The sequence below is a fragment of the Crocodylus porosus genome, unplaced genomic scaffold (genome assembly GCF_001723895.1).
Source record: "Crocodylus porosus isolate Cpor-Errol unplaced genomic scaffold, CroPor_comp1, whole genome shotgun sequence".
NCBI classification, from domain to species: Eukaryota; Metazoa; Chordata; order Crocodylia; family Crocodylidae; genus Crocodylus; species Crocodylus porosus.
Window position 1 is genome coordinate 9,060,685 of NW_017728922.1, and position 13,200 is coordinate 9,073,884.

The following is a 13,200-nucleotide window of genomic DNA, read 5'->3' on the forward strand; positions in this document are numbered from 1 at the left end:
ATTACAAGCTTGGATTTAAAGTGTGCACTGTGCTAATAATATGCATCCAAGGTGACTAATAGTTAAGTAATTTTCCTTTTCTTTTTTTAATTGCTATGGGGGAAAAAAAGGAGGAGCCTGTATGTGTATTGGCTGGAAATGGAAAGGAATTTGAGACTGATCAAAGTGAAAGCAAATGCATACATACATAAGGCTAATGGCGTTAGTTTATGGGGTGAAAACGTATTAGTGAAACATGAAAGGGCTACTGGAGGCTGGACAAAAGCATAAAGCTTTCTGATGGACTTTCAGTGCTATCAGTGCTAAGGCTGAAAACAATTCCCAGTCTGAACCTAATTTCTATCCCCTTATTTTGAAGGGCAAACTCTTGCCCTAGCCAGTGCTGCTAACATGAGGTAGGATACTGGCACAGATGCACTACAAGACTCCTGCCTTCCACAATGGAATTCTACCCACTGTGCCTTAGAAAATTTGCTACTGGCAACATGAGAACCGGTGCTCTGAAACGGCAAAAACAATCCTTATGCAACGAGTTAACATAAAGCTTTTGAACTACATAAATCATTTAGGACATAGAGTTGCAGTGATCTATTCTGGACATCTGTGAAATGGCTAGTTTCACCCAAAAGGTGAAACTAGCACGTTGGCAGACTGCATTCCTGAGCAAACTGAAGAAAGCAGCACGTGAGTAAAGTGGTGATATTCTGGACCTCCTTTACTTGCAAGCTGGTTCCCCTCTGTAGGTAGTCAGTGCTCCACATCACCCCGTTCCTCAGTACAGAATCCCTGAATTGAGTTTATTGAAATGAAAAGGAACAATGGCCCTGAACATTTTTTTCATAATAACATGAGAACTAAACGATATCATAAAAGAATAAGGAAAAATCAACATACTGTGAAGCATCTCAATTTCCCTTGTTTAAACTAATAAAACTACTAGAATTTCGTAATTCTTCCAATTGTTTGAGAAGTGAACTTTCAAAAGCAAACTTCCTCCATTCTTGCTGGAAAAGTAACAATGGAATAGTGAGTTGAACTTCTCAAGTAATCCAAGATATTCAGCTTTCAGCTGGGTGCTTCATAAAGGCACCCAACAATGTGTTATAATCACCCAGTAACACACTACCTGTCATATCTTACCACTTCATTATTCCCACCTTTACATTGACTGCTCCTGATCATATGTCAGTTCATGAGAGAATACTTCCTATATTTCAATTTAGCTGAATTCTAATCTCAGTTTCACCAATGTAAATCAGGAATAATTTGACAGACTTAACCTGGCATCAAATGTGTATAAATGAACAGCAGCAACTAATAGACTGAAAGGAGCTTTATTTTTTGTCAACTCCAAAACCAAGATATGCTCAATCTATGGTGCAAGTAAAATGTGGAACTTTCCAACTGTCAATGCTGCAAGCCCAGTGCAGAATCTGAAAGCTTTGCTCTTTCTGCTTCTTGACATGTCTGCTTGTAAAGACACTGCAGTCACATATTAGCTGATAGCTTTGATGATGGTACCCATCAAGACGAGATGGGACCTCACTGATTCTGTCTTACCCTCCAAAGCTGATAACATCAATAGAAGTATAATGAATCAATATAAATAGAAGACATATGGGGAATATATACATAGAGTAAGATGACCCAGTCCTAACAGGGTAAATTCCCCTTCCCTCTCCCTGATTACAGTTACAGTACCGCAGTTGTGTAAATAAATCTCCACATTTGCAAGTAGCATATATAGGCCTAACATGTTTAGAAGCATGAGGCCCTGGCTCTCTCACAATGGCATGGCTCTGCTGACTTAAATGGAGATTACAACTTAGCCTCATAATATAGGCATATCTTAAAAGGGATTTCCAAACAGAGGAAGGGAACATTTTGCTCTTTCCTCAACCTGGGTGCAAACCCTTTTTCTACTGCCAGCTCTAGAAGTGCCATCTGTAGAATATAACAAAGTTGTGTTGTTTCACTGAGAATGTTGATCGATTGATCCCCAGGCATCCTAATTAAAACTGAATACTGTACCTTCATATTGGTTGTACTTTGAGCAGGGGTTGGATTGGATGACCTCCTGAGGTCCTTTCCAACCCTACTTTTCTATGATTTTATAGACCAAATAAGTTGGCATAAAAGTTACCCCAGAAGTATCTTAATACTTGCACCCTGCTTTATGAGCATTTGCTCAAACTTATACTGTAGAAATTTATCCAGAAAAAGAGGAAAATGTCACATATGCAAAAAATGTATTGCACTAGAGACAAAGCAAAAGCAACCCCCCCAAAAGCAAATTATAAAGAAACAAGACATTTGCCTATATGTATAGCAAAAGCAATGTCCATCTAAAGATCTAGAGAGAGACAGAGTGCATCTCCACACCCAGTCCTAGAAATAGGATTTAGAGGTGAAAGAAATAACAAAACAAAACTCCTACAGCTCTTGAAAAATTAAGTTATCAAATTTTACACCCCTGAGAAGAGACCACTCTCCCGCTTCAGTCACATTTGGGACAACATTTTGTGTGTATTCTAGTTTTACCCCGACTTCTCTCATCCATACCTATCATGTTTCTCATCTGAGCCTATCTCTACCAGTAGAAAGCTAAAACAATGTTTCTGAAATGGGCATATAACTCAGGATTTGGGTAAAGTCAGGTGGAGGGAGGGGAGAGTCAAGATGCACAAAATGTTTGAACTCAGATAATAATAACTTAAGATGATGATTTGATGAGGAATGTCTAAAGAGGAAAGCAATGATATGGTGTGGGAGCATTACAGAGAAATGGAGCCACATAAGAAAGGAAAAGAGGGAAGAAATGGCTTATTGTCTTTGGGTCACAATGGTGACACAAGATGTTTCCAGCACCAGGCTCTGGCCAACGCAGTTCTTGAGGTTGTACAGAACTGCCTCTTATCCAAACTACTGTGATCCCGAAACTACTACACTGACTATCTTAACTCCTCCATTCCCATGCCAAAGAATCTGATGACCTGATAACCTTCTCATATTAGGTACCTGTCAACTGATGTTTCATAGCTCCTTGGTGCTATGTCTTTTCCAAACTACTCTTCTATTTTTGTTGCAAATAAATTGCTTTCTTCCCACTTTTGTTTGCAAATTAACCCTTGAGTTGATTATTACATCATCAGTCAAGTTATGAGCAGTTCCATAACCTGAAGAGCAACCCAGACACTGGGATGAAAGGTTCCTCAGAGTTCTACTCTGGGGATTCAGGGATGAGAAGTGTTATTCTTAATCATACATTGCCAGTGCATTCTTATCAATTCACCTGCTACCTGACATTTGCTCAAAGCTATTACTGAATCTATTCTGAGCTCATACCCGTGAAAGCAGAAACTCTGGAGCTGGACCCTGTGTTTAAAGTTGGGATTTTTACATGCTCAAATTCCAGCTTTGTGATAAATCTTCTTTCACTTATGTACTGCAAATACTTGCAGAGGGAAATAAGTTAACAAGAAGAAGGGGTTGGGGGGGGTGGGGATTCCTGTTCCAACAATGCCTTAAATACTTGCAAAGGCCATAGCAGGTGATTGTGGAAATGGGATTTGGCCTGGCCAGTCCAGACCTGCTTTAAGAAAGGCCCATGGCTTTCAGTGGTCACTGCAATTATGTTGTGTCATCATGGTAGCTTTTACCTTATTGGCATCATACTAATAACCAGGGAGAGAGAAACTCACATACCTTTTGTCGCCAGTCGAACACAGTTGATTTTGGTCTCCTGAAAACATCAAAATATAGGAGAATGTCAGGGTGCTTTGTTAACTGTCCATTTGCAAGACATTAATCTGTTAGTTAAAGTATCATTTTTCTTCCACTTCATCTCAGAAAATACTGCCAACTCTTTCCTTTTCATTAAATACTCAATATTAACACACTTGCTTACAGATGTTTCTCTAGTTGTTAGGGAGTTACAATGACAACACATTCACAATTTTTCCTCTGCTGCTATGTGACAGAAATTGTCCACATAAGTGGTTGATTAACTAATAGCATTTACCAGTTTAATGACCTATTTTGTAAGAGGCAGAGAAATGCAGAGTCAAAAGTGCATGCAATTGTACATCATTGTTGTGATTCTTGCAAATTAGGTATTTACATACACATATGGCAAACGGGGTTCTACATGTCTGTTTGCATATCCAGTTTGTGTGTGAAACAGCATGCCATATGACCAGTTCTGTCAAATAAGGAATACTTAAATCAGACTACCTTAGTTTATTCATTACAGAGCTGGGAAAAATCCCAAACCTTTTATCTGATCCACCTTAGATTCTGAAAGTTTGGATTAAAACAAGAAGAAAAAAAGAAGAGCTTAAAACTGAGCTACAGTACTGAATTTGGCTTTACTAAAAGCAAAAACTCAGATGCCTTCCCAGCCCCTTTCTGTTATCTTCAGTGTCCTGAATTCCTCATTCTACATTAATTATCTGCACAGATTATGCTTGTACTGCACACGGATGCTATCCAAACCCTAAAATGTCGCCGTGTTTAAAAATGATTTTGTCAGGCTATAATTTGCTGCTGGGCTTTCTTAACATTTATGTCTTTGTAAGATCTTTCACACATCTCAAGTGTAATGAATATGGCATAAATTACAACATATAACAATGTTGCATTAATACAAACATTGTATGTACTGCAAATGACAGTGGAATTGTGCTGCTGAACAACTGACACCAGCAATGATACACACATTTTTAAAGGGTGACTTTGTGCTTACAGAAGAACTGCTTTATGTTGGACAGACTAGCAGTGGCCCTGGCATAGGTGTAGGCAGACTGTGTGGAAAGTTTGCTTGGTACCAATATGTATTTTGTACAACAGACAAGAGACGACGATATTCTCTCTATTTGGGAAGCAAAGGGGCAGTTCCCCCATCTCCCTTCCATGCGCACCTTGCTCATGTGGTGTGGGTGGAAGCAGGACATTGATCCCTCCCCATGATTGTCAGTGGGGTGATCCAGATAGTATTGTGTGTGTGCTGGAAGCAACTGGGCTTTCTGTAATACATTGGACCAGAACACTAGAGAGGATCTCTTGTTTCATCTAGTCCAGTTGCCTGCTTTCAGGTTTGTTATCACAGGCTATCACATCATCCCATCCATGCTTTCTTCCATGAAGGCCTGCAGCACAGTTTATTCTTGTGAATATGAGTCACATTCTACTTGGTTCACTGGACCTTAAAAAAAAAATGTGTGCAACTCAGCACTGCAGAGCCAATAGAACTGCAGAAGGGAGAGCTGCATGCACTTCTACTTCATGCATTATCTGCTAGAATTGCCAAGTATTGCACCATCTCAGTACCTTTACTGTCAGTGATGATATATGAAGCAGAAAGGACACAGCTTTATTACCAGAGAACAGCCTCAGCATGTTATGCTGAAAGTCACAATAAATGGGAATCTTGTTGCAAACTCTGAACTGAGCAAATGCAATCAGTGGAAAGGCATCTACGGACATGACACGCAAAACATCAGGGTAGCATTTTTGCAGGTCAAAATTTGCAAGGCACTTTAACATATAAAATCCCACGTTTGGTCTTGGAAAATCTTCTCCTACTTCCATAGATTCTTGTTAGCTGCAACATGGAACAGAAGGCTGGAGAAATTAGTCAATGTTAATAAAAGTATAGGTGAGAAAACAAAAAGAAAATTCTGTTAATGATGCTGTAACTGATCTCAATTGAGCATGTGCATATTCCTGACACAGGGTAATTTGAGAAGACAGGATACAGTGTGTTCTATTTGCATTTACATCTACTAATTGCTGTATTTAATGCAGACAACTGCAATTATTAAAAGACAGTGCTTTGGCACTGCCGAAAGGAAAGGAAATCAATCACTCCAAGAACAAGACATCTGGACTTCAGAAATGCATTTAAAATACTTCCTTTATGGAAGGAAGTGCAAAAGCCACCAGGGAGAACAATTCACGTAGATGATGGAGTTTATTGGCTAAAATGGAGAACTTGATCTCAATTTCCGATTAGTAGACAGCCTGGATTTCTCCATTTAAAAATCCCAAATTCTCTGATATAAAATCTCAAAACCTGTGGTTTTCTGTGATTAAAATGAAACAGTACTATAGATACAGGTATCAGTTGAACACAATGTTTTATTGATATATTTACCATTTTAAAGCAGTTTGGAAGCCTAACAGTGCCTCAGTCATTATAACAAAACAAATTCTAAATATCTTTATATTTTGGCATTTGATTTTGGTTTTTTTATCACGGTAAATCAGAGCTCCCCCTATCCCCTTTGCTCACCAGGATGTAGATCAGGCTGTGGTTGTCCCCACCCGCTGCTTTGTGGCACTGAGCAGCCCTGATATGTCAGTGCCCTGCCCCTCACTCCCAAGCCACAGCCCCCCTCCCATCTCTGCCAATGCCCCTCACTCCTGATGCCCAGCCCCCTGGTCCTGCCAGTGCTCCTCGCTCTTGACCCCCAGCTTCCCCAGCTCTGCTAGGGCCTCTCATTCCCAATCCACTATCTGCTGCCCCCAGGCCCCAGCTCCACAGAGTGTGAGGAAGGTGGTGGGTGTGTGGGGAAAGGGAGTTGCGGGCTCAGGTGATGCACCCCAGGGGCAGGTGCTCCCCCAGATTTATGCAACCACAGTGGGGCATGGGATGTGGGGCTGCAGCCTGGCCAGAGCAGCTCCAGGTAGGAGCCACTTCCGCAGCCCAGTGAGTGGGACCTGGTATGGGAGGAAGTGCTGCGCTGCCACAAGTGCCAAGGTGAGGTGTGGCAGCAGTAGTAGCATAGAGTTGTGCTCCCTGCTGCTACTGGATGGGCAGGGGGCACCTCACCTTAGCCGACCCTGGCAACACAGCACTGCCTCATGTGCCAGGTCCTACCCACCGGCTGCAGAGGGGGCTCCTGCTCAGAGCTGGTCCAGCCTGGCTGCAGCCCCATATCCCACTGTGGACACAGAAATCTGGAGCGGAGGGGTGCACTTTCACTCCCCTCACCCCCATGCCCTGCCATATCACCTGTGCCCCCTTGCCCACTCCCATGTCACCTGTGTCAACTTCCCCCTCCCCCCACCCCCATAGTTGTACTTGAAGGGAGCTGTGGGACCTGCTCTCCACCACCCTGACTGGCTGCCATGTACATGTATGGGTGCACATGTGCTTGGGGTGCCCTACTGCTCCCCTGTGCCCTGCTCCCCCAACCCCAAGCAGCCCCTTGCAGGCTGGAACTCAGCCAGCCTACAGAGGGAAACCCAATTTTTTTCTCAATTTTTCTCCTTTAAAGAATAAAATCCATGTTTTTCTCCTTCAGAAGAGAAAATCCATGTTTTTCCTCGCAAATGGAAAACCCGGATCCCTGATGATTAAGGCAAGGCAACAATGTTGTCTTACATTCTATTAATAAGAAATCAGTGTTTTGATGTTTTCTTTGATCATGTTGATGACTTTTCCCCAGAGAAAATTCAGTTTATCAAAGTCTTTCCTCTGTACAGGTAAAAGGGAGAGGGTGTGTGTGTGTGCGGGGGGGGGGGAGGGTTAAAGCTGTCCTTTAAAAACCCTACCATTTTCTGCCTCTATTTGTCTTTCACCAAAACTTTTAGTATAAACATGGAGAAATCACTGTAGTCCCCCGTGTTTCAGTTTAGCCCATACTAGGTGGGACTAATTAATACAGGCAAAGCCCAGTTACCTAAGTAGCTTACAATTCACAATAAAAATGACTACACAGGAAAAAATGTATTTAAAAAAATAATATTTTTTCGAAAGGTGAATCCCCTGAAGTTTGAATATGTTCTGGAGCCACTTAGATAATCAGTTAATTTATTTCATAATCTAACAGACATGTTGTGATGCTTAATTCATATTTTTAAAAATCTTAAACACTCTCAGATAGACTTGTATTTTGTATGTAAAGTACAGTTTGATTATGCTAATTACAAAATGCTACACAGCCAGAAGGTTAAAGTTCCCCCAAATGCCTAAGTCAAGTATAGCAGACCACCTTTGGCATTTGCCACTTTAACGTCTTTCCGTGGCAGCAGGTGTAGATCAGCTCTGATGAGGTGGTCACATGACCCTGTGAGGGCTCTGTGATTGAAGGAGAGCGCTGAGCAGACTCCATTTTAGCTCAGGCCCTTAGGGATGAGCCAACAGTCTGCTGCTGAAAGCCAGAAAGATAGTACCTGCCTGACTGGCTGCTCAGGAACACTTTGGAGGTAAGGGCAGGAGGGTCCTGGTCCTGGTCCTAGTCCTGGGTATGACTGGAAATTGCACCCTGCTTGGGAAGAGTGCCCTGGTGGTACTCCTTGTGGTGAGAGAGTCTCCAAGAAATTCCAGGCCAGTTACCTCCCTGGTGAAAGGCAGGTAGGGGTACCTTAACCCCATCCCCCACCATCTGGTGGGTCACTTAGAGAGCAGATGGGGAGGCAAGCACATCTCTGGATACCTGAGCCCCATGGGCTGAGGGCCTGTAGCCTGCAGAGAGGAGGGCTTGGGACAAGCCAAATGAGAGAGACTCACTCCGGTGGCCCCAGGAAGGGGGCAGAGTGAAGTGGAGAGGGGCTGATGGCTGAGTTCATCCCAATGTGGGGCAGAAAGCTGGTGGCCACACAGAGTAGGGCAGCATGTGTTCTGGCTAGAGTGCATGAGTGAAGAAGCCTGAAGGGCCATGTAGATTAGGGCCCAAGGGGGACCCAAAGAGCTGTGTGGCAGGAAGCCACCTTTGTTTCTCCCCAAAATCTCTGCTCTGTGACAATTGGATTAGGATGGGCCCAGCAGAGGAGACATACCTTTACCCTATCTCTTTAGGTAACCTGAGATGGATACATTCCTGAGGGAGGGGGGAAACCTGCTCCCTTTGCCTGCCTGACTGGTATCGGCTACCTGGGTGAGGGGCTTCTACCTGGTGGGCTAGAGCCTGCCCGGCAACTAGTGATGTATTTCAAATTGGTTGGCCAACGGGTGCTGGCCTCCATTGGACCAGGTGAATGAGGTCACAGGGACTATATAAGTTAAAACTGCCCAGGAGGAGGGGGCAGCAGCCATGTGGGGGACTCAGACTTAGAGAGGAGCTTGACCATCTGAAACTGGCTCTCTCCCCCATAGCTCATGAGCTAGGAATGGCCTGCCTCCAGAGGGAATCTCCAACAGCCTCTGGATAATGATTGTGAGTAAGCTACTCAACATCTGGTTAGATATATAGCTGGCAGTAACTCGGATGCATGATCAAAAGGCTACCTCAGACAGACTGTTTTGCTCTATGGGATTTCTATGATATTGAACCCTATTTTCACCCTACCCCCTGTAATCAATAAAGTTCTCCTTTGTGACTGGTGTAGGAGACTTATTGAGGGGTGGGTCTAAATAATGCTTAAGAGGCCCCTTACCTCTGTGGACTAAGAGGGACTTTCCTTTTTGGCCCCCAACTTGGGAAGTGCCCCAAGTGCTTGTACTGGGTTGAGTACCCATTGGACTATTAGGCCTGTGTTTCCCCGAGGACACAGGGCTGAGAGAGTCCCTTCTCAGGGTGGTGGCAGCTTACGTTACCCCCAGGCTAGCGAGTGTGCTCCAGGAAGGGGGTCAGCTGGATGCGAGACACCCCTAGGGAGACACTTGGAGCCTAGAAGGTGGTCGGGCGCAGTGAGGTGGGTGGCTTAACACAGGAGCGCCCCCTACTGGCTCGCCACAAGCTGCGCAGAGTAGGGCAGGATGTGTGAGGCCCAGTGAGGGGCAGCTTGAAAGGGGCCCTGTGAGAAGGGGGGTGGAGTAGAAGAGGCCCTGTGAGAGGGGACAATATGTATGAGGCCTGAGAAGGGCAGAATGTTAGAGGCCCAACAAGGGGCAGAATTTGACCTGGCCTCTAGCCAGAGTTATTACAATCCTGGATGCCACCTGCAAGGCATAGTATAGGGGAGGTACGGAGCTCTGGATGGTGCTCCCCTGGCATTGGGGCAGTTATGGGCCTCGTCCTGCTTACTGTATCAAGTTATTACATCAACTTGTGGCAGGAGAGACCGGGCAGACTGCACTAGACAGGTGGGTGGGCTGATGTGAGACTTGGCCCTGGGGTCGCCAACCCATCACATCAAGGTTTCAGCAGCAGTGTTAATTTGACTGTGTTCATTATGGATATTTTATAATGCGTGCAATAATACACTAAAATACACATATTCACCAGAAACTCAAGATTAGGAAATACTAAAAAACATCTGTGCAACTGCACTGAGCTAATTCTGTTGTGAATTTTCTAGTTTTTATCGTGTTAACTGTGATCACGGATATTAATACCCTTTTTTGCATTCAGCTTCCTTGTCACTGTCCCTGCACCCATTCCCTTTCCTTTCCCTTTCCTTCTTCTTTCAGAAGAAGAAAATTGACCTGACTAACTATTATCTTGTAAATGGTTCCATTTAGGTTTTTAAGTTCACATCTCCCTGAAGTGCCCCTGGATGATGAAGAGGCAAGCTCTGCTCTCATCTGCTGCTAATGTTTGGACAGGGACAGTTTTCTGCAGAAAGGGGTTATCAGGGCAGCAGGACATATGTTTAGTCTGACAACTGCATCTTCACAACAGAAAAGGGCAAACTGATGATTTTTTTTTATCCCTTTTAAAATAACAGCTTAAGAATGTACAGACTGCAGACATAAAAATAGGGGCACACCTTCAACCAGCATCTTTTTATATCCACATATTTTCCTTCTTCTAATATTAGAGCTATTCTGCTCTGCTTCAGTACATATTTCTACCATTTCTCTCAGAGAGAATAAATTGTTGTCAGCTCCTGAGCCTATTAAATAGGCAGAGCTTTATTAGATTGTTACAATTCTAATAAATAGTAATTGAGCATCCTCAGAAATAACTTATCCTCTCCACCTACTTTCTTTACAAATTTGGGCCCCAATCTTGGAGAGCTTTACCCACATGCTTAATTATAACATGAAAACTGAATCAGTTATTTGTATAAATTCATTTTATGTCCTGCTCTTGCAAATACTTGTACAACAAGGACTATAAATGAAATCAAATCTCTGCTTCCCTTTTTTCATATCACTCTTTTCTTATTCCCTTTAATAAAATAAAGTTACAAATACTTCATTTATTCATGAATGTGTATTTGCTGCCACCTCTCTCATACCTTGTGTACAGTTTAAAAGGTTTTGCCTAACCTAACAAAAAGCTCCTTATACGGAGAGCCACTGAAGAAACATTCAGCCCCAAATAGTCAAGAAAGTTATCTACGTGTGAAAACAAGGACTCATTATAGTTGCAAAGCAGTCTCCACAAATACTGCACTGGTGTTCAGGGCACAACATAAGAACTGTGCAAAAGGATTGCACAAAGTACATGTTATTGTACAGAATCTTGTATTGAAAGTGCCACAGACACACACTAGTGCAGGGCCACATCAGTTCTGATTCACATATTGCAAGTTGAGCAAGCCCTTTTATATAGTAACTAATCAAATGCCCATCAGGAATGATGGGGGAGGAGAGGAGGGGACAGGATGGAGCACTGCCACCTGCCACCATCTCCCAGGAGTGGAGGGGGCAAAGCTTGGTCCACTATCTCCTCCAGCACCCAACACCACCATCACCTCCAGGGGGCAAGGCCAGCAGGGTGGTGGGTGGCCTCACCCCCTTGCTCTATCTGTTCTGTTGCCACTGCCTCTAGGGAGCAGGACTGGAGGGTGTGTGTGGAGGGAAATGAGGCGAGCAGGGTGGTAGGTGGCTCCCACTCCATCCGCTCTGTCACCGCCAAATCCAGGGAGCTGGGGGGGGGTGGCGGTGAGGCTAGCAGTGCTGGCCTTGCCCCCCTGCTCTAGCCCCTCCATTCCCGCCATCATGGCAGTGCACCATTGCTGCCACAGCCTCCTGTCCAAAATGCTCTTGGAGCACTCTGATTAGTTGCTTCAGTAATCAATCAGAGTGCTCCAAGAGCGTTATGGACAGACAGACAGATGGCCTGAGCCCTTTATTATATTAGAATAGCCCACATGAAATTATTTATTTGTTTGTAGAGCTCTTTAAGGGTGAAATGCAACCCTGAGCAAAAGAACTATGTCAGGCCTAGATGCCATTTATACTCTCAAAATAATGCAAAAGCAGGATTTAAGTGTTCCATTGACTTTTTGTCATCTCAATGGGAGTGAATGTCACCTTAAGTGCTGGCATAGCTGCTTCTGCCCCTAAAATCTTCCAGGAGTAGAGGAACATGTTTTAGTGTGATTAGACTCTGTTAGTGTGTAGCAATCCAGCCTGAGATCTTCTTGAGATAATGAACTGCATGAGCATACCTGCAGAAAAAGTTATTGGACCTGAGGAGCAGGGGGAAATCAATGAGATTCTGTATAGCCCATCATTCCTTCAAAAATTGTATTTTCACTATCTGAGAAGATGACATTCTTCATACTTATGACCTGAGAAAAGATCATTCACTTGGTGAACCACCAGCATGTATTATACGATCTAGTAACAGTGCCTCTGTCTCCCATACTGTGTCAGATTGAATTATGAAGCCTCTCCATCATTCATCTATTCAAAGAAAAAATAGTCTAGTGGCCAAAATATTGAATCTACAGCTTTAATTAAGATTTCATTTTAGTTTTAAGAAGTGAAGCATAGTGATTGCATGCAGTAACCCTGAAAATCCTTAGTGTCCATACTGGATACCACTTAGTTTGGCTTGATTGTGACCATGAAATTCCCCACCCGTGCATGGAAAAGATGGCTCAGAAGCCAATGATGTCTGGCAAAGCACTTTTGACCGGTTTTGCCATGGCCAACACCAATGGTAACCATTGGGAGATGGAAGGGAGTAACACTAGCATGATAATTCTGGCTTGTCCTCACCTCACCTTCTGAGAAGAGAAAAGTCATTAGGCCCTGCATGTTCCAATGGGTTGAGAATTGATGTAAGGTAAAGAATAGCTTCTAGAGACAAAATCACTCATGCTGCATGGACATAACCGCCCCCCCCAGCATCTATGGCAGCATGGCAAAAACATATAGCACATATCAACTGACTACCTGAATGACAAAGAATGCCTTAAAGAAGCTATCCTTCTCGCACAAAGCGAGACGATCCCCGTGCGAGGTAAAAGAGGGAAAGGGGCCAGGAGGCTTCCCTGGCTGACCAGAGAAATCCTGGGCAGACTAAGGGCCAAAAGGGGAGCACATAAAAAGTGGAAACAGGGAGAGATCACCAA

At 43.7% G+C, this 13,200-nt stretch overlaps 1 protein-coding gene across 1 annotated transcript in view; it reads right to left on the bottom strand.

Annotated features, from left to right (window-relative positions):
* PTPRT (protein tyrosine phosphatase, receptor type T) overlaps positions 1-13,200 on the bottom strand; it is a 587,995-nt gene that overhangs the window by 122,157 nt on the left and 452,638 nt on the right. Inside the window, exon 13 of the mRNA XM_019539805.1 lies at positions 3,706-3,742. Coding sequence (XP_019395350.1) covers positions 3,706-3,742 — 37 coding nt within the window. The remainder of the gene's footprint in view (positions 1-3,705; positions 3,743-13,200) is intronic.